The sequence below is a fragment of the Phoxinus phoxinus genome (genome assembly GCF_949152265.1).
Source record: "Phoxinus phoxinus genome assembly, chromosome: 1".
Classification (NCBI taxonomy): domain Eukaryota; kingdom Metazoa; phylum Chordata; class Actinopteri; order Cypriniformes; family Leuciscidae; genus Phoxinus; species Phoxinus phoxinus.
The window spans coordinates 42,762,944-42,790,059 of NC_136876.1; the positions used below are offsets into that span (position 1 = coordinate 42,762,944).

General features: G+C 38.8%; 1 protein-coding gene across 1 annotated transcript in view; it reads left to right on the forward strand.

Annotated features, from left to right (window-relative positions):
* The window catches only part of fam20ca (FAM20C golgi associated secretory pathway kinase a), a 72,020-nt gene that overhangs the window by 28,958 nt on the left and 15,946 nt on the right, over positions 1–27,116 (forward strand). Inside the window, exons 4-5 of the mRNA XM_079620809.1 lie at positions 20,153–20,245; positions 26,506–26,621. Of these exons, the coding sequence (XP_079476935.1) occupies positions 20,153–20,245; positions 26,506–26,621 (209 nt within the window). The remainder of the gene's footprint in view (positions 1–20,152; positions 20,246–26,505; positions 26,622–27,116) is intronic.

Sequence of the window (27,116 nt, forward strand, 5' to 3'; positions counted from 1 at the left end):
AACCTTAAACATAAAGGTTCCAAAACTGTTTTTGCAGTGATGCCATAGAAGAACCGTTTCAGTGAACCGTTCCTAAAAGAAGACTTTTTTTTTCTCGATTTTTCCACAATTAAGAACATTTTGTGGAATGGACAGGTTCTGTGGATGTTCGTGGAACCATCGATGCCAATAAAAAAACCTTTATTTTTAAGAGTCTGCATTATTAGCAGCTTCAAGAAACTGAATGAGAAAAGAATGGGGCGTATAATAATGGCCCACACGAGCTGACAAATCGGCGATCTCTCGGCTTTGAGTGTGAGATTATCTCCAGACAAGTTCATTAATCCTCTCATGTTAATGAAAAGAACAGATACAGCGTCCCTGACAGCATGTCAAGCCCCGGTAATCTGGGGTGTGCAGAAAATGTGCAATAACCTGCACGTTCAGCCTTAGGATCGAGACTCTAAAGGAAAAGGATGGAGACAAAGAACAGTATATCTCACAGAAGAGACAGAACAGCTTTAAGATCCACTGAAGTTGAGGCACTTCACATTGTACCATACATGCTTTATTAAAATTTCAAACAGTAATTGTCCCCTAATTGTGTAATTGAATGTCTCGAAATATGCCACCCTGTTTTTGCAATTAATTGTGCGTAGGTGCTAAAAAATCTCACATGTGTTTCCGCTCATACTAATGATACATTCGTTTAGATGTGTGGCTTCTTCAATTATGGTAAATGTTATGGATGAACACATTTAAATTAACCAAGGAAAATTTAAGAGCACATTAGGGGGAGAGAAAAAATTATTCGATCCCGCACTTTGTGATCATTAAATCAGTGCCATGGTGGTAGATTCCGCTTCTAATCACCATTTACAAAAAGAAAAAGCATTTGAATATCTCTAACCGCTGTTATAGCCCACCTCCAATTTAAATGACAAAGTACGGCTTTAATAAATGAAGTAATACAGGGACTAAGAGCGATGTCTTAACAAAGAAGAAGAGGTAAAGAGAGGCCAAGTCTTCTCAAAGTTACACTAGTACTGGAATATGCTCCAGCTACATCTTAATTATGCCTTTTTTCTCAAGCATGACGGAGTGTAGCAATCGTTATCTCGATACAAACCCTTTCTTTTTGCTCATTCTAGCCAGGATGTAGTCAGATCTCAGATCACCATTGTTACTGTCATGAACTGTTATGCTTGAAGGTATCAGCTGAACTGTCATGGATAGAGATGCTTTTTTTCTTCCTAACTCAGCTCAGGAACACAATGATGTGTTATAATGGTGCTAAAGGCCCTCAGCCATCTTGCCTAAATGGCTTTATTTGAGAAGTACTTCAGTCCTTGCACACAATTGCCGACAGGTTCTCCAAGCACACTATGCCTTTTCTTGGACCTAAAGGAGAAAGTTGCGCTGTAATCAAGCAAACACCATTGAGAGGCCCAAGAGTGTTACTTGAGTTTGGAGAGCGGAGACTGAAAAGACCTTCCAGAGATCTTAATGTAGAAGTATAGCATTGATACCTGCAAGTGCCTGAAAGAACCTCCAGATTCAGTTAGCAGTAAACGGGTCTCATATCCCAAAGAGAATAACAAGCCTAGTCTTTTTTTTTTTTTACTTTTTTTTTTTATCCCTTTATCCTGGAAAGCCACCACTATCCGCCCTCATTCCAGCATGACCACAATCCACTAAATGTTGTTTATGTATTTGTTCTATTTATGAATTAGATACAGTTTTAGAAACCATACAGAGAAGATGATGGGTTCACTAACATTGTATCAGATGAATATACATATACAGTATTCATATACAGTAGCTAGGGTTCACTATACATCATATTAAACAATTAACAATGGAAAAGAAACATACAACAAAAACTTGAAATTTGATTGAAAATGATAGATTGGAAGTACTTAAAAAGTAATATTGTATATATAATTGCTAAGCATTTTCTCTTGTGTTTATTTAAAATAATAAAAAATAAAATACAAAAAAAAATTTTTTTTTTTTTTTTATGAGGACGTGGCTCCTTGAGGATCTGAAATTGAGCACACACTTCTTGGATTCTGGAAGACAAAAATCTTACACAACACAAAACATCTGCATTTAAACACAAAACTTGATAACCATTCACTTGACAGCTACATAAAATAATCTATATCAACAGCAATTCTATTATGAATCATGTGCGACCGGTAAATGACGTTTTAATGAGCATCAGGCTGTTTTAATTAAGAGGGTGACAGTTGCCCCAAGGGGGCGCGCAGTGTATTCTTGGGTTGTTGTTGTTGCTGAACCCAAAATTGAAAGCTGTGAAAAGCCACACTGCTATTGTGGTCGTTTCTCTGGCACATCCAGTTAGTTTAAGTAGGCACAGATAGAGAGTTGACAGAACATGCTCTCCATATCTCTTTCTCTCTGTCCCTCTTTCACTCCATCTCTCTTTGTGTCGCCGTTTTTCTTTTTTGTTCTCACTAGATTTGTTGATCAGACCTTAGCAGCTGCCAGATTCTCAAAGCTTTCGACTTCATCTAAAGACTTTTAACTCCTGAAACTTGGTTCAAAACATAAAGCCTTTCCCAAAGCCTTCAGCACTGGGCATGAAGAGAACAACTCTGCTGAGATTCATTAGTCAGATGTTAAGAATCAAATGTCTGAGAGGATAACTTTAGACAAGAGCTGACAAAGCCAGAGCTCATCTGGTAACTCAAAACCCCAAAGTGATTCAGATTATTTCAAATTAACATTGGCATATGTATCATTGCATCTCAACAAGAAACTTAAGCAAAATCCAGGTTAAGATACTATAGCTGTGATTTGAAACATGGTATCTGGTGTGGAGCTGATCCAGGCTGGTCAATAGCTGGTCTAAAATGGTTATAAATGTCTCCAAGCTGGTCATTAACTGATCTAAAACGGTTATTAAGTGGTCAATATCTGGTTTCAATTGTTATTAGTGGTCCAAGCTGGTAGTTAGTTGGTCTAAAATGGCTCTTATTGGTCCAAGCTGGTCATTATCTGGTATTAAATGGTTATTAGCTGTTCCAAGCTGGCGGGTTTTCTCTCTCTCTGCTCTAATATTATCATTATTATTCAATCTGTTCTAAAATGGTTATTAATTGGTCAAAGCTGGTCATTAGCTGGTCTAAAATGGTACACATTGGTCCAAGTTGGTCATTAGCTGGTCTAAAATGGCTATTATTTGGACCAAGCTGGTCATTAGTTGTTGTTTTTTTCTTTCTGCTCTAAGATTATCATTTGCTAGTTCCAGCAGGTCAATATCTGATCTGAGATAGCCATTAGCTGGACCAAGCTGGTCATTAGCTGGTCTAAAATAGTACTTATTGGTCCAAGCTGGTCATTAACTAGTCTAAAATGGTACTTATTTGTCCAAGCTGCTCTAAAATGGGTATTAGTTGGACCAAGCTGGTCATTAGTTGTTTTGGGGTTTTTTCTCCTCTAAGATTATCATTTGTTAGTTCAAGCAGGACAATAGCTGATCTTAGATAGTCATTAGCTGGACCAAGCTGGTCAACAGCTGATCTAAAATGGTTATTAATTGGTCCAAGACTATTATTATTAGCTGCTCTATGATAGCTGGTCAGCAGCCAAGCAGCTACCAGCTGGTCATACACGTTAAGTTGGTAGTGTAATGTCTAGCTTTTTGCAGCTGCATTTATTGCTTTAAAACCATCCTATATTACAGAAGTATTAGACAACATGAAACCGCATATGTGATCATGTGATTGAATTATGTGATTGAGGAACCATTAAACTTCCTCAAATTTGTGTATTCCTGAGGGAAACAGAATATTCAGCAGGGAATGATATTTAGACTGTACATTTTCCCTTGCGTATACTTTTTTCCAGCACAACCTTGGTTACATCAACATAACGTTGTTTTAGAGGGAGATAAAGTTATTACGTTTTGATAAAAGATTGTGAGAAACATTTTTCTCTTAAGAATAGCATGCACTGATGAATTTTGCACCATAAGACCATGTGACATTTATGAAGAAAGGAAATTGTTATGGTAATTCTCTGTTCCTCTCCTTTTCTCTTCATCTGTTCCTAATATGTCCATTCTGTCCCTATGAACCTGGCAGAGAGAATTTCCATCTACAGTGTCTGTGTACTTTGCAGTAAGAACAGTAGCCGCAATATCAACAGCAGCGAGACAGTTTCAGACATGCCTTTTTTATGATTTTCAGTCAGGCCCTGAGAATTGCGTGCTCCTGGCAACAAAGACACCGTTAAATTGGAAGTGTGATGGAAGTGTTCCTCCGTTTTGACTGTAGTGTTTTCTCATTTAACCAAAAATGCTTGTGAGATTAGAATGTGAAGTCAGCCCTCAGGTGGAAGAACATGGTGCTTTTTATACTCATTCTCAGCGGCTGTCAAGCTTTAGATGAGCCCCTTGCAGATCCAGCAATTTCACCAGTCGCAGCAACTCGGTTTGCCATCAATCCCTTAACCGGTGCACACTGCATGCTAAAAGACCGCAACTCGATATACAAGACAGTGCAGGGAGAGGAGCTTGATAAACACCAATTGATTTTGTGTGCTGGGAAAGACACAGGAAAAGTGCTTAAGATGGCTATCAGAGTTAAGAAGCTGGAAGTGGTCGGGCTGGTCATCATTAATGCTCCTGATCACTGCTCACCGTCTCTCTCGGCTTTTGTCGGGCAGGGACACACACTTAAATTTTAATACCAAAGCTGGCTGTTATCCCGGGAAGTAAAGCTCAAACACCACCGCCTGCCCTCTCCTCCTCAAGCACCTCATCCATCCTTCTGTGCGCTCTCTGAAGCCGTGAAGGATCGAGGCCTTTGACTGCGGCTCTGGGGAGGGGAATTCTTCTGGATCTCGGCTGCCCATTATTCCGGTAAATCTGGGCTCTGCGCACAAAAAGCTTAGGAACGAGGAAAAATGACCAGCCCGTGGCGCTCTTAAAGCGTGATTGTGCTTTCATTATCTGGTCCTGCTGTAATGGCTCGCTTGTGTGTATCTTCAATGGACCGCCATTCCCTACATGGCTGACAATACACATCCATTAGCTTTCCAGCAGCGTTTGTTATTTATTCGCAGGGCCGCTCAGTGGAAATGCTTTGTTGTTGGAGTGTGTGGAGTGATAACAGGTGTAAAGCAGAAAAATTATCTAAGAAATAAACAAGTCAGAGTAATGTAAACACCCGGGGTTTATTTTAAAGGCCCCCTGAAAACAAAATGATTTTTTTTTTTAGCTTTTAGTATGAATATGTTAGCCTTGAGGTAATAAATAAGCTGGTGTATGTGTTCCAAAACAATGCCAAAATTTGCATTTTGGAGATTAAAAACGTAAAATGGATCATGTATTTTTATGACATCACCGCGGGCTTCAGCTTATCATCGCATCTTCTGTCCAATCAAATGCTCTCTAGAATCTAAAGCTCCGCCCCCTATGCTATAAATAACGCCTGGCCAAAGCGACCGTTGACACGTCACGGAGTAATATGGGTTGGAGATGTGTGTTCGGTTGCTCAAACAAGCTTTATTCCGTTTTCCAAAATGTTGGTTAAGAATGAAATGGCTAGAATATATTCACACCTCTACTATTGAATTCAACGTATCATCAGCGCTCGGATTCGCTTCCATGGTGCTGTCAAGTACGACTTGCCGCCTGTGAGGTAAACTAAACGCTATTGGCTATTTGAAAAGGGGGAGGAGCCATTCAATATGCCCCGGCTTAGCTTCCTGTTATTCAGTGGATATTACGTCAACGCATCATACAAAGCTGCGTGTTCCAAGGCACTTCAGTGGGCCTTTAATGTAAGGATCTGCAGTGTTGCTTGTACTGAAAATGTAGCGCATTTCGCCTCAGTGTTTTGCATTTTTTATGTTTTGAATAAATTAATACAGTATATCCAGACAAAAAAAGTGACAGTATGTCATTGACCCAGTTCACTGATTATCTTATTCTCAAGTGAGCTGTTCCCCACTACAACTAATGAATGAATAAATGAATGAATTGTTCTTTTAAGCCACTTCTTTTAAATGAACCAGTTGATCTGGTTCACAAGCTTGACAAACACCAACTCACTATCACAGCGGTTCATGTAACATCTCACTGGAGGAAACCGGAAGAACACCGATGTACAATAGTACAATAGAAGTAAAATAGTAGGCTCCACAGACCAATAATGCTCCTCAAGTGTGTGTGGCCGCCACACTGTGTCCAGCAGCAAAGCTAAAGGCTGGCAGTTATCGGCATTCACTAAACAAAGAATTTAATCAACTTTAATTTGATCCCTCACTGATTGGTTGCAATCAAGTGGAATGTGTTTGCACCCTTATTTCCATTCATTGTCGAAACAGTCGGTAACTCATTCAAGGCCAACTTTGCTTCCTCTCTTTGCTCTGTGTGCTGCCAGCAAAAGGGGAAAAAATCATTTGTCACCGCTGCCTTCCAAGAAATCCATTTCAAGATGAGGATTATGAATTATGGAAAGGTCTCTGCTGAAGATATGGTGCACAATATTTCCTCAGAGATCGAAGGGGGCCTGTGGTAGAGAATGGGAACCTGTGAGCTATAAAGAAGCTTTCATAGGGTTTGATATTCTCCAGCAAACCTTGTGAACAGAGTGAAGCGACACGCTTGAGTTTTGACGTTGTTGAAAAAGTTGAAGCAATCATTCATCAAGTCTCACAGGACGGAACTAGTTGAATAATTTCTCTTACAAAGTTGTTCAAATGTCCTGTGGATTTTTTCTTACTGGATTCCCTTTTTATTGTGAAAGCAGGGGGAAGAAATTGGTTGTGCACTGCATTTAATGGTAAAGAGCCACTTTTAACTTCGGTATTCAGCAGCTTGGCTTGCACTGATGAGCTACATCGGTACACAGTTAAACTGCACATTTTTAACCCTGTCTTGTATGTGCATGACTTAACCATGTCAGTGACACTCATCACCTATTAGTAATTATGCTGGTCATTACACCAAATTGTAGTAAATTGAACAAAACCTCACGTTTCATAATTCTTAATATAACCACATAACTCATTAATAACTTGAATTATTCAACAAATTATTCATTAATAAGAAATTATACAACGACTCTAAGTATATCCAACCTTACCCAGATACACACAGTACACTCACGTTAAACAGTATGTACTATAAAGCAAATCTAAACTGCTTCTTTGTTAAATCAGTGAAAAAAATGTTAACTATTATCGCACAGCTCTATGAAGTTTATCCACATCCATACAGCATACCCACATAATGCATTATACCATATCTCAACTCTTTTTGCCGCAAAAAATAACTATATTATCGCACAGCTCTTTATTTAAAGTTGTAAATATAAGCATTTCCAATTGTATCCACATAGACACAGTATATTTGCGAAGGGCGATATATACTATATAGCAAATCTCAACTGCTTTATTGCTTTTATCGTCGCAAAATGTAAACCATATTATTGTCCAGATCTAATCTGCAAAATCCATGGAAATACTAAGATGTTATAAACATTAACATCATGATTTTCTGCAAAGCTGCTTTGAAACAATGTGCATTGTGAAAAGCGTTATACAAAATAAATGTAACTAGTTGCGGAGGTTAGCCAATCATAATAGAGGTCATTTGCATATAGAAGATACAGTAATTACACAGCCTGTTCAGTTGTGTCAAAAAGTTTAGAAAACATTTGCTGCAAGACGAGCTGACTAGAAATTTCGAGGAATATTTAAGCACAAAAAAAAAAGAGAATGGTCTGTGTGGAATAGACAATGGCCAGTCTGTTTTTCGAGTTATTTCTGAAACTGTCTGTGAATTGAAAATTAGCGCGTTGAGCCTCAGGGGTCTCCAGTGCTGAGCAGGAGTCTGGCTCTGTTGCCTCATTCATTTTGTTTTTCCCCTCTCAGATTCTCATTCTAAGTATTCATTCTCTCTTAATTAAAGAGACCTTGAGAAGCATGTCAGCCATATGTGCTCTCACAGTGGCACACTAGCAGAACAAGAGCTTACTGACATATGTCCAGGCTTCACACTCCTCTCAGGGGGTCGGAGAGGATGCTGGGACGTCTGGGGGCCACTCCAATTTACAGCAGGGCAGCCACTAGTTTGATTGGTTTGTTTACACTGATCCTTATTCTGCTGGTCTGGTTCCTAAAGTAGTGGCAGACTTACACCGTGTCTTAACCAGACGTGATGCAATAAGATTCCAGCGACAATTAATTATCTGTCCACACTAGACGTGACGCGACTACGAGATGCGTCGAAATCAATCAAAACCCACAGCCAATTAGAGCAGTGTGTGGGCGGAGTCTCGCGGCAAGTGCACAGCACCAGAGAGTAATCTTGACGGCAATCGCAAGAAAATGGATAAGTTGGCTACATAATCAAATTCACAAATATTACACCACTTAAAAAAATTTCAAAATACATATAGGCTGAGTTACTAAAACAATCTTTGTTAAAGAATACACTTGTTTGTTCACAGTTCGACGTGGATCTCGGTCCGCTTGTTTTGTGCGCACCAGTGTACGGATGGCATCGTTCACACATATTCAAATGAACCGCACTAACAGAGCAATCGCACCAGAGCTTGTTTTAATCGAACCAAACATGCAAAGTGTGAACACATCCTTAGAGAGAACACGAAACACTTAAGTCAATGTCGAAAGACTTGTTAGAGGTGACAGAAGGAAACACCTCAAGGCATGCTGGGTGGGAACTGCGACATGCAGAAAACACAGACAGAAGCTTGAATCTCCGCCCATCAGGAAGCCGCAGCCTGGGGAAAATGTCAATTATATTCTGGGAGAAATAGGTTTAGTACGGCAAGAGAGAGAGAGAAATTAAATCAATGCACTATAATCTTCCCAGGGTGCCCTAGGGCAATTTGAATTAAAAAATCACAATGACCCTTAATTCTCTTAACCCTGGAATATAATTACTGCAGTAAATTGCACTGTTTCTAATTATTATCATGTGTGTCTTAATGCACGTTAAAGTCGCGAGGCAAAGTGTTTGCGACAAAACTGTCAGCAGAAACATCCGCTCCTTCCGTGGCATCTCTGACATCCGCTGTTGCAGGATCTACTCTGTACTAACCGCTTCACTATTTATTAATCACACTTTAAGGTCGGAGCCTGGCACATGCCTACGAAACTTAATTGGATCTCAGAGTTAAATTAGACTCTAGAAATCGTTGCTGCATTAATTACATCGCTTATGAAAATGTGTCAAGTTTCATTGATTTCCAAACACACCCACTTCGGTTATCCGAACATATGGCAGGCATCATTCCAAACTTATTTCGTAGTTTTTCTTTCCGACAAAAAACGTGTGTACAACATATTCACCTAGGTTTAGATGGTTCCAAATATCTATCTAAATTAAAAAATTAGTTAGGAATGTTTATCTAAATTAGGATGGGAACCTCATAAGCCCTGGGTAAGCCTTCTGAAGACACTAAATGTTTTGGCCTTAAATATTTAGGCCTTTTGCTTCTTTGCTCTTGGTTTCTGAATCGTTTGATCTGTCAGTATGAATGACCCTCCAGCCAATCTCATCTCTAATTCTCTTCATTCCAACTCTTTGGTTGTTCTCTGGTGTTTGTTTTTTTTCATACTTGATCTATAAGTGTACTTTCTCTAGGTTTCCTTTTCTGCTGTATCTCTCTTTCTTCTCCTGACGTGAAAGATGGTGAGCTCAGGTCAAGCATGAGTTGCTAACCTGTTCCCTCCGGCACAGTCTACACGTGGGCTCTAACAATCAGTCCTGTCATTGGAGCGGTAACGGTATTCGGGATTGCGTCCGAATGATAGATCCCTCCTCTGAATCTGCCTGCAGGAGTAAGGACGGGATTCAAGGAGGTTCTGCGCAGGCGGGCCGAGCTCAGGAGTTCAGGAGCTCAGTCCTGTGTGTTTGAGAGCTCAGGGAGAATTCACGACCCGCTTAAATGTTTCAGGTGTTGGTTACAGTGTTGAGGTGTTGCCCTCGGCCCCTCCTGCACCGACAGCACCATGGGTCACTGAGTTTGAGCAGGTGGCACTGACTTCTTAATACCTGTGGGAAACGCTGTGAGGACACTGCAGAAGAGCGGGAAATACATTGAGGAGGGAAAAAATGATTTGGTGTGATGAAGCTCTGACACTCTCAATGCTTGGTTTGGGACATCTGTGGCGGGATAAAACCATCTGGATGTGCTTTCGCGTGTTGCTGATTTAGCTGACTGACAGCTGCCACTACTCTCTATTGAAATGCCATCATTATTTTAGGATGTGCACTCATAACCCTGCTAACGTCCTAGTTAGGTTTCTATGAAACGCTGTTATGGATCGTCAATGAGTGACAGGTTATTTTATGAATTACGTCATTTTGTGATGTCTAGATGAATTATCTTTGGTCCAGATACAATCAATCTGCTTATTCAGCTTATTCAGCATGAGGTCAGCTCCATCGATTACAACTTTTAAGTCTTATTTAAAAATGTATTTATTTTCTTTAGCTTTTGAATAAATTACGTTTTTTTGTATGACTTTCATGTTATTATTTTGTAAAGCACTTTGGGGCAAAATGTGCTATATAAATAAAGTTGCTTGCTTGCTTGCTTATTCGTGATCCTTTCTTAAATACACATTCATGGCCTGTTCGTGATTATTCATCAGTGTATGTTATTCTAAAGAAGAAAAAAACATCTATTTCATCAAAATGTAATAGCTTATCTTTTCAGATGAGCTACCATCTCTTCTTTTTCGACCTCTCAGACCACTTCCACAATCCAATCAGTTCCCATGGATAAAATCCAGTCATGTCGTACATTTTTACTTGTTGAATATCCTGTTTCACTCAGAGGTACATCACATTTTGAAAGTAAAATTGGTTGTGAATGCCTTTTTTTATGTTGACTCTAATCTGGACATGCCATCAAATTGAAAAAAAAAAATAAGTCTGTTGTGATGGTCTACTCTGCTCTGATTGGTCAGATGGTCCAGTCTGCTGTGATTGGTCTACTCTGCTCTGATTGGTCAGATGCTCCAGTCTGCTGTGATTGGTCTACTCTGCTCTGATTGGTCAGATGGTCCAGTCTCTTGTGATTGGTCAGATGACCCAGTCTGTTGTGATTCGTCTACTCTGTTCTGATTGGTCAGGTGACCCAGTCTGTTGTGATTGGTCTACTCTGCTCTGATTGGTCAGATGGTCCAGTCTGTTATGATCGGTCTACTCTGCTCTGATTGGTCAGATGACCCAGTCTCTTGTGATTGGTCAGATGACCCAGTCTGTTGTGATTCGTCTACTCTGTTCTGATTGGTCAGGTGACCCAGTCTGTTGTGATTGGCCTTTTACACACTACAGGAAAGGTAATATCCGAAAAAAAAGCTTAATAGGATCACTTTAAAAGGGCAGTTTCATTTAACACAGTCTCACCCCAAAACGTCACATACTGACGGGTCTTGACCATACGGCAACATACGACGAAAAGGGTACCCTTTAACGTCCATGTGTGACGATTCGGGTATGGTTGGGTTGAGGTATGTGTTAGGGTACCGCTAGGAGGCGCTGCTGGTGCGCTTATGTCTGCGTCTCATATTGACGTTATAGGGGTACCCTTTTCGTCGTATGTTGACGTATGGTCAAGACCCGTCAGTATATGACGTTTTGGGGTGAGACCGGGCTGTTTCATTCAGTAATTCCACCAAAGGTGTCAACAATCTTAATCCAAATAAAGTACTTGCTACACTCTGTTATTTTTTATTATGAAGGGATATCTAAAGGTAAAAATGATCAGAAACTAAAATAAGCTAAACTAGTGCCATTTCATAAACGGTGCCCTTTTAACATGGATTGAATTCATGAAATGAGATTTAGAAGGTGTACAGGGATTGTGAGTGCAGACCATTGCTAAGTATTATTTAAGTAAATAAATAAATTGCATAAGCTCTTAGAAATCTAATGCCCAATATTTTTCTTAAAAAGTGGTAAAAACCAATTTTCAAAAATCATTGGTTTTGCTTTAAAAAATATTTTGAGGAGTAGGAGAATAGAGGAAATTTCACACTGAATGTTGAATAAGTTAAAAGCATCTCTGTTTGCTGATGTTGGGATATTCAGATCTCGCATGCATTACTGTCCGAAACTCAATTGCAAAAACAATGATTCATACATTTATTTTCTTAAATTACATTTTGGCTGTCTCAGTCACCTTAGTGACACTGCAAAAAATATATTATTTAGTTAAAAGTCAATATCATTTATGACTTCCATTCCATATTGCTTATTGTTTTCTTAGAAGGATTGTTTCCAGACCAGAGATTGTATTAATATTTTAGTTTACAGCCATTTCAGCATATTCGATTCACTGTTTTTTGTTTGTCTGATTGACCTGGCCTCCCTTCTGTCTGTCTCTCCCACATCAACAGATTTACCCATCAAAACTAAAAGGACTTCAAAAGAGGATTAATTGCTTAATGCATTTTTTTCTCATTTAAAGAGATAGTTCACCTAAAAATGAAAATTCTGCCATAATTGAATCACCCCTCATATTGTTGCAAACCTGTATGACTTTCTTTCTTCTGTGGAATATAAAATAAGACATTTTGAAGAATGCTCAGTCTGCTTTTCCCCGCACAAGACAGTGACGAAAAATGAGACATGACGCACAGGTCACACTTTTAAACCAAGCAGCTTTCTGTTGGTCAATTCAGTGACCAACTTGAACACGTTGTGAAACCTGCATGGGGAAATCTTTCGCCTTGTCAAAAAATCCACAATCACATGGATTGCTGAATATGTAAATATTCAAGATCAAAAGAAAGAACTGAGCCTCTGCTTTAAATTATTTATTTTTTAATCTAGCTTCATTTGTTCTTTTTTTAGCAGCACCTGAATGTGGGTAATAATAATTGTAACAATCAAAACACAAACAATTCAATGAAACATTTCGAACAAGATGTTGTGTTCTCTCAGAATATCGGCAACAGTGCCCCCTACCAAACAACAGTGAAAACACGGAAAGCTGAAAAAATGTGTCAATGGTGTGGAAAGAGGATGCAGGGGAACTGGGCAGATCTGAGCGGCTTTGATAAGGGCCAAATTGTTATGGCAAGGATTTTGGGTCAGAGTATCTCTGAAACGGCAAGGAAAGTGTGTTGCTCCCGGTCAGCAGTGGTGAGAATTTACAAACAGTGACCTGAGGAGGAACAAACCACAAAGCTGCGACAGGGTGTTGGGCGGCAAAACATAATCGATGCATGAGGACAACGAAGGCTATCCCGTTTGGTCCGAGCCAACAGAAGGTCTACTGTGGCACAAGTCCCAAAATTTGTTAATGATGGTTATGAGAGGAATGCGTCACAACCATAGACTGTAAAAAAAAAAAAAAAGATTGACGACGCACTCTCTTCCACTGTAGTAAGTTAAGCTGTCAGAGTCGCAATATGGCACGCGAGCGTAGGATCTGGACCTTTGAGCGGTGGAAGAAGGTCACCTGGTCCAATGACTCCTGTTTTCTTTTACATCATGTCGATGGCTGTGTATGTGTGTGCCATTTACCTGGGGACGTGATGGCATCAGGATGCAATGTGGGACGATGACAAGCCGGTTGAAGGAGTGTGATTCTCTGGGCAATGTTCTTCTGAGAAACCCTGGGTCCGGCCATTCATGTGGATGTAAATTTGACACGTGAACCTAAACATTGTTGCAGACCAGGTACACCACTTCATGACACTGGTGGAAGTATGGATAATGCACCCTGTCACACTGCACACATTGTTCAGGAAAGGTTTGAGGAACATGATGAAGGAGTACAATGTGTTGTCCTGGTCTCCAAATTCCCCAGATCTCAATCCAAACGAGCATCTGTGGGATGTGCTGGACAAAGAAGTTAGATCCACGGCGGTTCCACCTAACAACCTGCAGAACTAGAAACTGCTTGGTGCCAGATACCACAGGACATCTTCAGGGATCTCGTATAGCCCATGCCTCGATGGGTCGGCGCTGTTTTGGCTTCACGCAGAGGACCAACAGCATGCTAGGCAGGTGGTCATAATGTTTTGGCTCATCTGTATATATACTGTGGAACATGACACATGTTTGTGTTTGGAGGCTCAGACTCAGCCAGCTCTTAACGTGATTGCTGTCCAGATGATGTATGCGTCATGTTATGGAAATGTGACAGTTTCAGGTGATGATTTGTCATCTCCACTATCGTGTGTTGACTGTTCGTCAAAGCCATCTGCCAGAAAATAAAGCCTGTTGTGTTTGCATTCGTTTGTTAATTCGTTTGCCATTTGTTTGTTGTTTGTAAAGTATTTAACATCAGTTTTTCTGCACATTTAAGGGACAGGAATTAAAGCAAAATGACTCTGCGGCAATATCAATTAGACTGCTCTGCTATGTGGTGATATGTAATATGGCAGTATTGTCACAGATTGTCCTTGAGGGTTCTCAGCAGGCTGCCGTTTAACTGCGAGGTGACCCCTCTTTTTTTACCTGCGCGGACGGGGACTCGTGTATCCATTTTGAGTGACACACATATTGCTGCCGCTTGGCAAACAACAAATACGCAGGCTGTCTCCTGCTTTTATTGGCAATGAGATTTATATCAACATAATTGATCTGCCCGTTCTTCCGCAGAAAAAGGCACATTAATATGGCTCGACCGCTGAGCGATACACCCACCAGCCCCTAGAGCCATGAGCTGTCACAAGTCAAACTGCCAGGACTTCTTCCCAAATTGGAGGCTGCACGCAGGGTCAGGGTGACCGTGGCAACCCTCCTGTCAATCACAGCCCAGTAAGAGACAACAGCGCATCCAGAAAAGTGCTCAGAGCGCTTTTTAGCCACAACACAAGGTGCCGGAGACATTGCATGTCAAGAGCATTTGAAAAAAACGTCATTTGTGTTTTGTTATGGTGGATGTGAAGACATAATGAGAAACAAAAAGCTACTTTTTACTGCTATTTTGCATGTTAGGTTTGCAATTGAGTCATTTTCCATTATATCCCCCTCTGCCGCATCTGCACAATATTCATAAATATACAGATATACATTAATATACATCTCAAAGTAATTTCTATTCATGTTTCAGAGTCGTGCCTAACGCACTTGTTCTGATGCGTGCTGTAGTTTTGCAGATCCGGCCTTTTCGCCATCTTCGAATCATTTCCAGTCTTCTCTTGACTATGTTGCTAATGAAGATGGTTAAAACATTATAGGATAATAAGAAACAGTAATGCAAAACAAGAAACAGTTTCAACTACAATTTAGTCAAGTCAAGTCACCTTCATTTATATAGCGCTTTTAACAATATAGATTGTATCAAAGCAGCTTTACAGTGATAATAGGAAATTAAAGTAACAGCGATTGGTTTGGTTTTACAGCAGCTCTAGATTAAGGTTATTGTCCAGCTAAAGTTAGATTTGATTGATTCACTTCTGTCGCAACAATCATTAGTTATTAACTTAGGGGCCGCTAACACGACACCGTAAAAAAAGAAAACGCTTAATGCGATCTGGCCGCTCATTCGCGGAAAACAGTGCCTGGTGTCTCGAGAACGCAAACTATGAAATAATGTTTTGTTTTTTGTTTTTTTTGTTTTTTCGCTTCCGCATAGCCACGTGAACCGGAATTATCCCGACAACATTTGATCTGTACAGAGGTAAAGGGAAGGGAGGGAGGCCTTCACAGGGGAGAGACTAGTTGACACTTCAGGACTGCGTTGTCGTCGTGTCCAGGCGCAGGTCCTTCATCAGATCTGGATACGGCCTGGATCCGGCGGACTGCGGTGAACCTTGGGATAAACAGAGAGACTAATATTAGCGTAGACACCATCCATCTTATGATGTACCAAGTACATCAGGATTTATGGGAAGTGTTCCCAGTTCCGGCTGATCGAAACTATGCAGCTTAACATTGAGTTATAGAAGTCTATAATGTGTTATGCGTATGCTAGGCCAAAGAGATGTTTTAGTCTAGATTTGAACTGACAGAGTGTGTCTGCTTCCCAGACAATGTAAGATTGTTCCAAAATTTTGGTGCTAAATAGGAAAAGGATCTACCGCCAGCAGTCGATTTTGATATTCTAGATATTACCAACTTGCCGGAATTTTGAGATTGCAATAGACGTGAAGGACTATAATGTGTTAAGAGCTCGCTCAGGTATTGGGGAGCTAAACCATTTAGTGCTTTGTAAGTAATCAGCAATATTTTAAAATGTATACGATATTTAATAGGGAGCCAATGCAGAGTTGACAGAACCGGGCTAATATGGTCATACTTCCTAGTTCTGGTAAGAACTCAAGCTGCTGCATTTTGGACCAGCTGTAGTTTGTTTATTAAGCATGCAGGGCAACCACCCATAATAGCATTATAGCACAATAATCTAGCCTTGAGGTCATGAACGCATGAACTAATTGTTCTGCATTATTCATTGAGAGCATATGACGTAATTTAGATATATTTTTAAGATGGAAGAAAGCGGTTTTACAGATACTAGACACGTGACGTTCAAATGAATGATTGGTATCAAAGACCACACCCAGGTTCCTAACGACGACGAAGACTTGACAGAGCAGCCATCAAGTGTTAGACAGTACTCTAGGTTATTACGTGAGGAAGTTTTTTTCCAATAATTAGAATCTCTGTTTTTTCAGAATTAAGTAGTAGGAAATTTCTAGTCATCCAATTTTTTATATCAGCTATGCATTCCATTAATTTTGTGAATTGGTAAGTTTTGTCAGGGCGTGAAGAAATATAGAGCTGAGTATCATCAGCATAACAGTGAAAACTAATGCCATGCTTCCTAATGATATCTCCTAAGGGTAGCATGTACAGTGTGAACAGCAACGGTCCTAGTACTGAGCCTTGTGGTACACCATACTGACCTTTTGATCGATAAGACATCTCTTCATTTACTGCTACAACTGATAACGGTCAGATAAGTATCCAAAACATCATTGGACCCCATTGACCCTTGATAAAAAGTACTGTATACTTTAGCATACTTTAACTCTTTCCCCGCCAGTGTTTTTTTTAAGTTGCCAGCCACTGCTAGCATATTTGATCATTTTCACAAAAGTTTCATGGCCCCCAGAATATGTTGTTGTATGAATATCTGAAAATGCAAAATGTTAAAAGAAAGAACAGAGCCTCTGCTTTTAAACTACATCCAGATGGGATTCAGAATGATGATCAAAACACAGATCGAGTCCATCAACAACCCTAAAGCTTCACAGTCCTGGGTTAACATTTCATTCAGTAACATCAGGTAGTTTTGATTTATATGCTGTTTAATGTTGGTGATTGTGTTATGTATATGCTTACAAATGCTATCGCTCATTTCTGCTTCTTTTTTGCCTGTGTTTTGATCAGGATATACTGTTCTATTTCAAAAGAATCGTCATACTTTAAGTAGTCAAGAATGCTTTTGGACCCCCATTGTCTGAATAAAACACACTGTGGTTCAGGTTGTAGCACATGACACTTCAGTCACTTCCTGTGTGACTCAATGCATTCTGGGCCAAAAGCCCTCATCTGGCAAATAAAAATCCATTAGTTCCCTTTTGATCCAGGAAATTGAGTGGATCATAATGATGGAGGAGGATTTCAGAGCGAAAAGCTTGCTTTGTCCCTCAAATGAAAATATATGAAGTCCTAGAAAGTCTTTTCCATTAGTGTTTTGACAGTGGCGAGGGAAGAAGATATAAGCAGCACTTAGAGTTCATGGCTAGATGAAAATGGGAATTTGGGGACTAAAAAGTTAATATAATAACTAACGACATTGAGGTCTGATGGCTGGAGTTTTTGTAAGAGCAGGGCTTCCTGTAGGAAAGAAAAATCATGAACTAGATCTCTTTAATATCTCAATTAGTTTAGACAGCTATGAGATTATAAGAATATGGATTAATATCCTGAGTAAAAGACCCAAGTAATCTCACATTATTATCCTCTGGGTTTCAAAAGAGATCTCAATGATGGCTCAAACTCTGCACTGATTTGCCAAGAGACCAAAGTTCACATTTCTTATTGCGATTTCTAATAATTCTAACCAAACAATCTGAATTTCTGATCCGATATCCACATTCATTCCATACCACTATAAATAATTCATTTGAATTTCATTCAGAAAGAACAGTGCTGGCTGAGACAAAGTTGATACTTAAATTAAACTCTATTCAGTTATGAGCAACCTTTAGGCAATACATTTTTCCCTCTGTGTTTGTTCGTCCACTAAAAACTGAAGTGTGCTAAGATAGCATAGCTGGCTCTGATTTTCCGTTTTCTGTGATCACTCCGTAATACTTCAAGGAAAGGTCTTACAGTTGTTTCAGGGAAGCACCATGTAGGAGACACCCCAAGCTGTTGAGAACGATATCATTGTATGTGATTGACAGTTAAGATCTGTGTTTTAGTGCATGTCTGTTTGGATTTCATGGCATTTTTCCTGCGCCTGTCTGCGTGAGTCTTGTAATCTGTCTGTCTGAACGCATACGTAGAGAGAACATGCACCTGCAGTTTATTTCCTGCCAAAATCTGTTCTGTACACACACACACACACACACACACACACACACACACACACACACACACACACACACACACACACATCCCTTTAGTTGCTGATCCAGCCATGCCGGCCACTCGGCAGACGTCCATGTTGTCTGTTCGCTGGTGTCACAATTAACTAAAACTAGCATAGCACTAAAAAAAACCAGACCGCCGAAAGCCGACCTTCCCTTTTGTTGCATTAAAAGACAAATAATTGCATTTACATTTGTAATATGTAATACAGTGCGATTAAAATCAAAAGATGAAATGTTAATACAATAACAACTCAAATTTAATCCGGTTTTGTGTATAAATGTTTAGATTGTCTGACTAAATAATTAGTCAAGAATAAGCTGCACTGTGGGAAACAGTATCTGCAGTATTTTCTGTTTTATACTGAACATTATGGTAAATAGTCACCCAGCTGTTTCATCAATACAGAATATACGGATATATATAGCCTACTGCATAATGCAGAAATAACAAGCAAAGTATGGTAGTATGTAGCCAATAACCAATAGCAAAGTCAGTAATTATTTAATACAGGTTTCAGCATGGTAGTGGTGGCCAAAAGTGATGGTGACATCTTCACCTTATATTTAAATATTTAAAAAAACGTAGTTGTGATTGGAGGCGATTGTTTTATTTGTGATAATAGTGCAATAAAACGTGCCAAATATTGCGGACATGATTTTTGGCCAGGCTGTCAAAAACAAGAAAACGAGAGAAGCAATGAAATATCCATAACTTATTATGTCAGTGAATGCCTTTCTTGTGAACTTTATTTTTATTTTATTTTTGCATAGTAAAATAAAGCCTGTAAGCTGTAAGTTTCAAGTTTCAAGTTTACTTTAAAGCACATTTAAAACAACCTTGGTTGACCAAAGTGCAAGCTGTAGTTTTGTGAAATAGTTTTGTCAATACCTTAACCAAATTTAGTGTTTTGTTTTTCCTAAATAATATATATATATATATATATATATATATATATATATATATATATATATATATATATATATATATATATATATATATATATATAATATACATTTTTTATTAACTTGTAGAGTCATACAAAAAAACACCCCCTCTGGACATCAAAAAGTTGAAACAGTTTATAAGTACTAAAAGTTGGAACAGTTTTAATCAAAAATTTGTTTCAGGTGCAAAATTTCTTCTTAAATTTGCAGCATTAAAGTTACGTGACAATGTAGCATACTGCATACAGGAGACTGATGCTGACCAAAGAAGTGCAAGAGTGAAGGCGAGGGTCACATGATAATAACAACATGGCAAATGTATTATGTCCCGATTACATTCATACTACAGACACTCGTACTATACAGAACATACTTTTTTAGCAGTCATTAAGTCATTACTTGTTCAAAATAAGTAGCTTCTCGAGAGAGAGTATGTGGTTTTGGGTGCAGCCACACTGTCTAGACTGAAGTATACAGTATAAGCTGCACACAATAAGCAATACTCTAGTTTTGCATTCTGAGGCTGTTATGTGTTAAACACATATTTCTGCTGTAGTTCGTGTGCTAACTGTGTCTCTGATCCTGCCAGAAGCTCATTGCCAAACAAGCACTAACATCAACCTTGTTTGTTGTTTCTACTCTTTTCCTCTAGACAAACCAGAGAACAGGAAACACCCCCAGACTTCTTCTACTTCTCTGACTTTGAGCGACACAACGCAGAGATCGCTGCATTTCATCTGGACAGGTAAGAAAACACCTGCAGGGAGAAAGAGTTATTTGCAGGTCTCTTACAATGGCCAGTGGGAGAGTTTGGGATGAGGTGTTTACGCATTTGTAGTTAAGTTGTTTTATTTGATAGCTGCATCATTTCAAGTTATTATTGATATTCTAAGTTATTATACCAGCATGCAATTACATCTACAATTGATTTCTAAAGTGACAGCTTAATTACACTGTTGACCTTCACTTACACCTTAACTCTATAACCTGTCTCTAACCTTACACCTGTATCCCACTTCAGTAGAACACAATAAATATAAGTACAATGTAACAACATGTATGTACACAATAAGTGCATTGTATCAAATTATTAATTGTTCATGTTAGACATAGTAGTTAAAGATGTAAAGCGGGTCCACATAAATAGCTGATCCAATGTTTTTGTTGGCTGTATTCCTTATTTCCTTGTATATTTGACTGTTTCAGAGACAAACTAGTACCATCTGAATAACAATGAGACCATGTGACCTAAGCATTGCCAAGAATGTATGCTTAGATTCCCACTGCGTTTACTTTGTGTTTACTCTGCCTTTATCTTCGTCTGACAGAAATGTTTGGAGGCGTTTAGATATGATGGGTATGTGATTTTGTTTTAAGGTGTATGACATTAATGATAAGGTTGGAAAAGACAAGATCAGATTGCCAGTGAATTTGACAATGTCATCAGTATTGTCTGAACTTCAAATTGTATTTTCTCATTATTGTAGACAACTTTTTACTTATTTTTAATGTGGCATAATGGTATTTACACAGCAATCAATAATGTCTCTCGCACCTGAATGTTACATTATAACATAAAATTGGCTCAAAACTTGTAATTATTAGGGGCCAAGCACTGTTAGTTATCTTTATCTGTTGGTTTATGCTAATAACATAAGGGCTAGAAAAAAATCCTTGACTCACAATTCGATTTCACCCCATGATGTAATTTTTCGTCATGATTTTTGTTTTCTGCCATTTAGTTGGCAAAAAGTTATTAAAAGCTTTTTGATAAACGTTATCGAATAACTGCGCAAACGAATTCGACGAAGAGCACGTAAAAATGGGTGCAAAGAGCTATATCTCTGCAGCGCTTTAGCGTATTGAGACGAGTCTGTGTACATGTCATCAAAAGCGTGAACTAAGGCTACTTGTGGCTTTTCGGGAGAGCGCCACCTACTGGTCTGGAGATATGAAAATGGTAATTTTTGCTTGCAACTTCTGAACGGCTTGCCAAAATATCATAAAACTGGTCACTTTTGATTCAGTGCAGGAAACCGTGTCAAATGATGATGGCCATTTTGGGCGTCGGCCATTTTGAATTATGTCATAAAAAGCTGTATTTTATAAACACATTAGCGTATAGTCACGGAACTTGATGTGTGTCATTGGCACCCTGCCCTAAAGGTACTCAAAAAGTTTTGAGACAGCGGCACCTTGTGGTCAAACATTATAGTGAAATTTCTAAAAGGACTACTAGCTGATTAATTTGTCTATTTTAATAAAACTGGTTGACATGTTCAGTTAAAATTGCTGTCTGCCATTTTGAACTTCTTTGAAAACCTATTTATTTTAACTCCTCCTGGACCGTTGTTCCAATTTTCACCAAAATTGCCTCAGATTATTGTGAGACCATCCCTGCAACACACTTATTAAATTTTTGATTGACCAAACCCTTCTCGAATAACATCAACAAAATTGTTGACATGATGCCAATCTGTAACTGTAACCCTTTGGCATATTGACACGAAACTTTGTACGTGTCATTGTCAGCTTACACTGACCTCACAACATCAATTTGGTAACAGCGCCAACTATTGATCAAAAGTGATAAGCAGTTAAATCATATTATTAGTATTAGTTGCCTAAAATAATCAAAAAATGTCTTTAATTACTCATTGTTGAAGTCTAATAACTCGTTATGCCTCATTTTTGCTTGGCCCTTTAATTGCTGCTTGCAGCTATATTTATTATTATTATTATTCTCATGCACAACCACCATCAACAAAAGTGACACATGCTGATAAGTTTTAGAAGCAGCACCTACATTCTACATTCAAATAAATTAAATAGAAATGTTATTAAGCAAACACCATTATTATTTGAAACAAATACTTTGATGTTATGTTGTAAATTCAAAAAGTCGGTTGTCTTACAATCTAGTAGCCTGTGTGACGGCTCATTCAAACCCCATTCAACCAAATAGCCTTTAAGAGTAAATTCCCCTCACAGAGATCTTCAGTTTGGCTTTCACCCAGTTATTTCACTGAAAACACCTGTAGGGCTCTGATACTGCTCTGGAATGAACGTGGGCAGGGGAAAAGAAACCAAAACCACACACACACACACACACACACACAAACATCTCACATTTACACACGAGATCGCTCGCACTGTTGTGATGTCAGAAAGCCAAACCAACTCTTATTATATTCCCGCCACTCTGCGCATGTCACTCAAGACTTTTGGACAGCGGCCTGCAAAGCACTTAGTGCTCTAGAGTCGATACACCTCACGGTTACACCGAGAGTAACAAGGTGCATGTGAGTGCAGGCAGAAGTCAGAAGAAAACTCCCCGCTGACTTTAACAAGAAGCCCCACAGAGAAAGGCTTTGTGGAGCCAGAGAGCTAATTGAGCTTGTGAGACCCCCTTGATATCCTCCAGAACGCTGCTGCCGTCGTGTCCATGATGTATTTTATTTAGGAGAGAAAAAGCGCAGTATGATATGCCCATTTATTGTCAGCTGAGTGATAACGCTGAGAGGATGCTTGCTAGTGAATTATTATATTGATATTCCATTAGCGTGAGAGCATGTGAAAACAATTGAATTTGACAAGACACGTCGTGCTACTGCAGTATGTTTATAGAATGTAAACAACTTCCAGCGGCGGTTCCTCGGGCTTATTTCCACAAACGTCTGCTTCTAGAATGCCGGTGTTTCCACACTGGGCTCTTTGTCGCCTGCGTCCAGAGTCGCTTTGCAACTTGCGACCCCTGAGTGGTTTCATCTCAAAGGCTTGGGTTTCTGTCTCTCAGGGGCCTGGAGCCCATGCGTCGTTGGAGGTTGAATGTTGAAAGCGCTCACACACCACACGATGTGAGCTTTTCTCCGAGACGGCCCACTGCACACACAAAACAAAGACTGAGAACTGAATAAACCCTCCACCAGGGTTGTGCACCAGTCAGAATTGAATTCTGAAAAGACTTTTACGTTACAATTCAATTCCTCTATTTTGAATTGAAATGCAAACAGGGAGCTAATTCAAACTGTATGTCACACTGTGGCTGTAATGAGGCAAAATTGGCAGTCTTTTAATAATAATCTGCACAGAATAAAGTGGCCACAAAATACTAAAACGACACGGAAACACAACTGAGGAAAATAAGGACTTAAATACAAAAGAAGTGGTAATGACCTGAACAGAAACAGGTGCGTAATTATGGAAACGGGAACACAGACAGGCAAACAGGAAAACCAAAACACCATGACAATGAAACAGAACTGAACAGAACATAACCTTTATATCGTGATTCGAGTTTGAATGCGAGAAAGTTCAACTGAATGGAATTAAACTGAAAGAAACTATTCTAACTCTTCTGTAGTTATTAGTAATACTTCTAAACATATTGTCATACATATGGAGTATATTTCCAGGAACATTATATAATACTGTATTAATAATAAAACGTCCTGTAGACATTTATATTTAGTGTTAATTCAATTAACATTAGTTTATTGACCATGGTAAGATGTTAAATGCTTTATGTTCATATTTATTAAGTTAACTTTCATTCATATTTTTATTTTACTTTGGATGCTGTATAGCAAAATTAAAGTGTGTTTTTGTATGTTTGGTAGTTGTTTTGACATTATTGACCTTAATTTTGGGAAATATCTCTAATCAGTTGAGGAAAAAACAAGATGCAGATTTGTAATTAAAATCCAATTTAATCCATAATGTATAAATTATAATATTTATTATCCTCTCTAGGGTCAACAAATGTACTATATATATATATATAGTTCCAATTTAAATATGTGTGTAAACATTTACAAATGTAGGCTTTTCTAGTGATAGAGTTTAATAATAAATACTGTTTAGTGGCAAAATAAAAGTGATAATGTCAATATTTACAGTAATTTGTTTGAGTTATAGGATTTTTTGTAATACAACTATGTCATAATTATTCAACCCCTATTTATCGCTGCTGTTTTTAATTCACATATTTGTATTTGGAAATTCTATAACAAAACACACACACATACATTTACACACACATACATTTAGTTACACACACATACATTTAGCCCTTGCATGTGCTAAAGTTGAGTAGCAAACATGGCCAAGTTTAAAGAGTTCTCATAAAAGCTACAGAGAACAAATTGTTTTATTACACTAAGTCTACGGCTACAAGAAGATTTCCAAAACACTAAAAGTTTGTAGAGACGCAGCTGGCAGCCTTATTCATAAGTTTAACATTTGTTTTACCAGAAAAACCTTTGAGGGTGTTGAAGAAAAAGCACAATATCATTAAGGGGAATAAAATGTTTGATCAAAGCAACTGAGCAAAAAAATAACAATTTACTGCCAAAGATCTGCGAGATGAAAGGAGGAAAAAACATTTCAATGCAGAGTATGCAAAGAAGAACACTAAGCTATGGTAAAATTCATTTGGATAGACCCGTGGAGTTCTGGAAGAAAGTTTTATGGAGTGGTGTGACCAAACTGGAACTTTTTAGGGCCCGTGGATCAGCGGTATGTCTGATGCAAAAAAGGTAAAACTTATGAGCAGAAGAACACGGTCAAACACGGAGGTGCTCCAGTCTTGTTATGGGGTGCTTTGTTGTTACAGGAAGTGGAAATCTTGACTGTACAAAGGACATCATAAATTCTTTTAAGTATCAAGCCATTTTGGCAAAGATTGTGATGCCTTCGGTGCAGAGACTGAAGCTTGATGGTCAATGGACTTTCCTGCAGGACAGCCATCCCAATATATACATCCAAATCTACCGGGATCAGTCATAGAACGTGCTTGAATGGCCTGTACAGTCTTCAAATTTACATCTCATTGAAAATATTTGGTGGAAATATGAAGCAAGTAGTGGTATTGTAAAAAAATAAAGATTGTCAGTGATCTGGAAGCCTTTTTCAAGCGAGGAATGGGCCAATATTGCAGTAGAGAGATGACAGACGCTTCTAAGCACTTGCAGCATTTGTTGGACGTTATAAAGAATAAAAAAGTTTTACTTTTGGGGGTTGAATAATTTTTAACATGAATGTTTAGAGACAATTTGATCAACATTATGTTCTCAGAATCACTCAAATGTGTATTAATAAATTTTCTATAATAGTTTACTGATGCCTTTGTTGAATTGTTTACATAAAACGTTGTTCTTGGCAGCAGAATGTCTTGCAGGTCAAGGGGGTTGAATAATTGTGTCTGCAACTGTGTGTGTGTGTGTATATATATTATATAATTTGTTGACCCTAGAGAGGATAATAAATATTATAATTTGTATTTGCATTTAATAAATTAATAAGATTAATAATTAATAATTAGGTTTTTTGTCAGTCGATCAGTTGAAGAAAAAATATATATATTCTAGATGTTAAGGGATACAATAAACTATCTAAAAATGAATAATAAGGTTGTGTTTTACTACAAATCTTGTGTTAGGTTAATGAAATTCCTCTGTTGAATTTCTTTAAATTAAATTCCTCGTCCTATAATGCCACTTCAACTTCTTGTGGGGAGTGTGGCTGATTTAATTCAAAATCCACATTCTGGAATAATTGAAAAGGAGCCAATTCTGACTTTTGCCCAAGACAAGTACACAAGAAAGACGAAATGAGTGAGAAAGTAGAGGCCATTTATATCCTGCGGTCTGTGGCCAGATGCTAAAACGCCAATAAAAGTCTTTAAAGAGCTAATAAAGAACAATCACAGAGGTGTCATAAAGCCAGTGAGTAAAGAGTGGGCTCAGTTGCTTAGCAGTAGCACCTTGAAGAAAAAATCGTTATCCAGCTACTTTAGAAATTGCTTTGTTCTATGGATTTTCTGCACTCTTTATTGTTTGCTTCCTCGTTATTGAATGCGGCAGAAGATTGAATGCCTGGTGTCACTGTTCTCATAAAGCAGCCTGTGAACTGTGCAACGTCTGGATGAGGAAACACCACAGGTGTTACGTCTGATAATGCATTGCAAATGAAAAATTGACACGGTTGTTTGTTTGTGGCGCACAGAATCCTGGATTTCCGGAGAGTTCCCCCGGTGGCCGGCAGGTTGGTGAACATGACACGGGAGATCCGAGACGTGACCCGTGACAAAAAGCTCTGGCGGACATTCTTCGTTTCCCCAGGTATGAGTGGCTTCCGTGTGGCCTTTTCTTCAATCCCATCACGCCATACTTCCCCCCCCTCCTGATTGTTGGCTTCTCACGCATATAGAGTTCAGCACAGTGACACAGTGAAAGCATGCAATTCCCTGCCAAATCCTCAAAACAATTCACACTTCAGAGCACGAAGTAAGCCGGTTTTATGACAAACTTCCAGCTATGTTGTGTAGAGGTGTTAGCATTTAGCTACATGTGTTGCACAGCCTACTTAGCATCAACGTTAGCATCTTGCGTTACATGTTTATAACTGCATATTCCTTATTTCAGCGGCTTAAAAAAGCCTAAGAGAACCATCACAAACAAATACAGCCAACGTTAGCAACCCCCAGCCAAGATGCTAGGCTAATTACAGCCTTTAATTGGGGAGTAAACAAGCATGCAATAACACACGTGCAGCAAGTTTGGCAACTAAATTACCGACATTTAGATGATGTAAGTGATCGGATGAGGCACACAGAT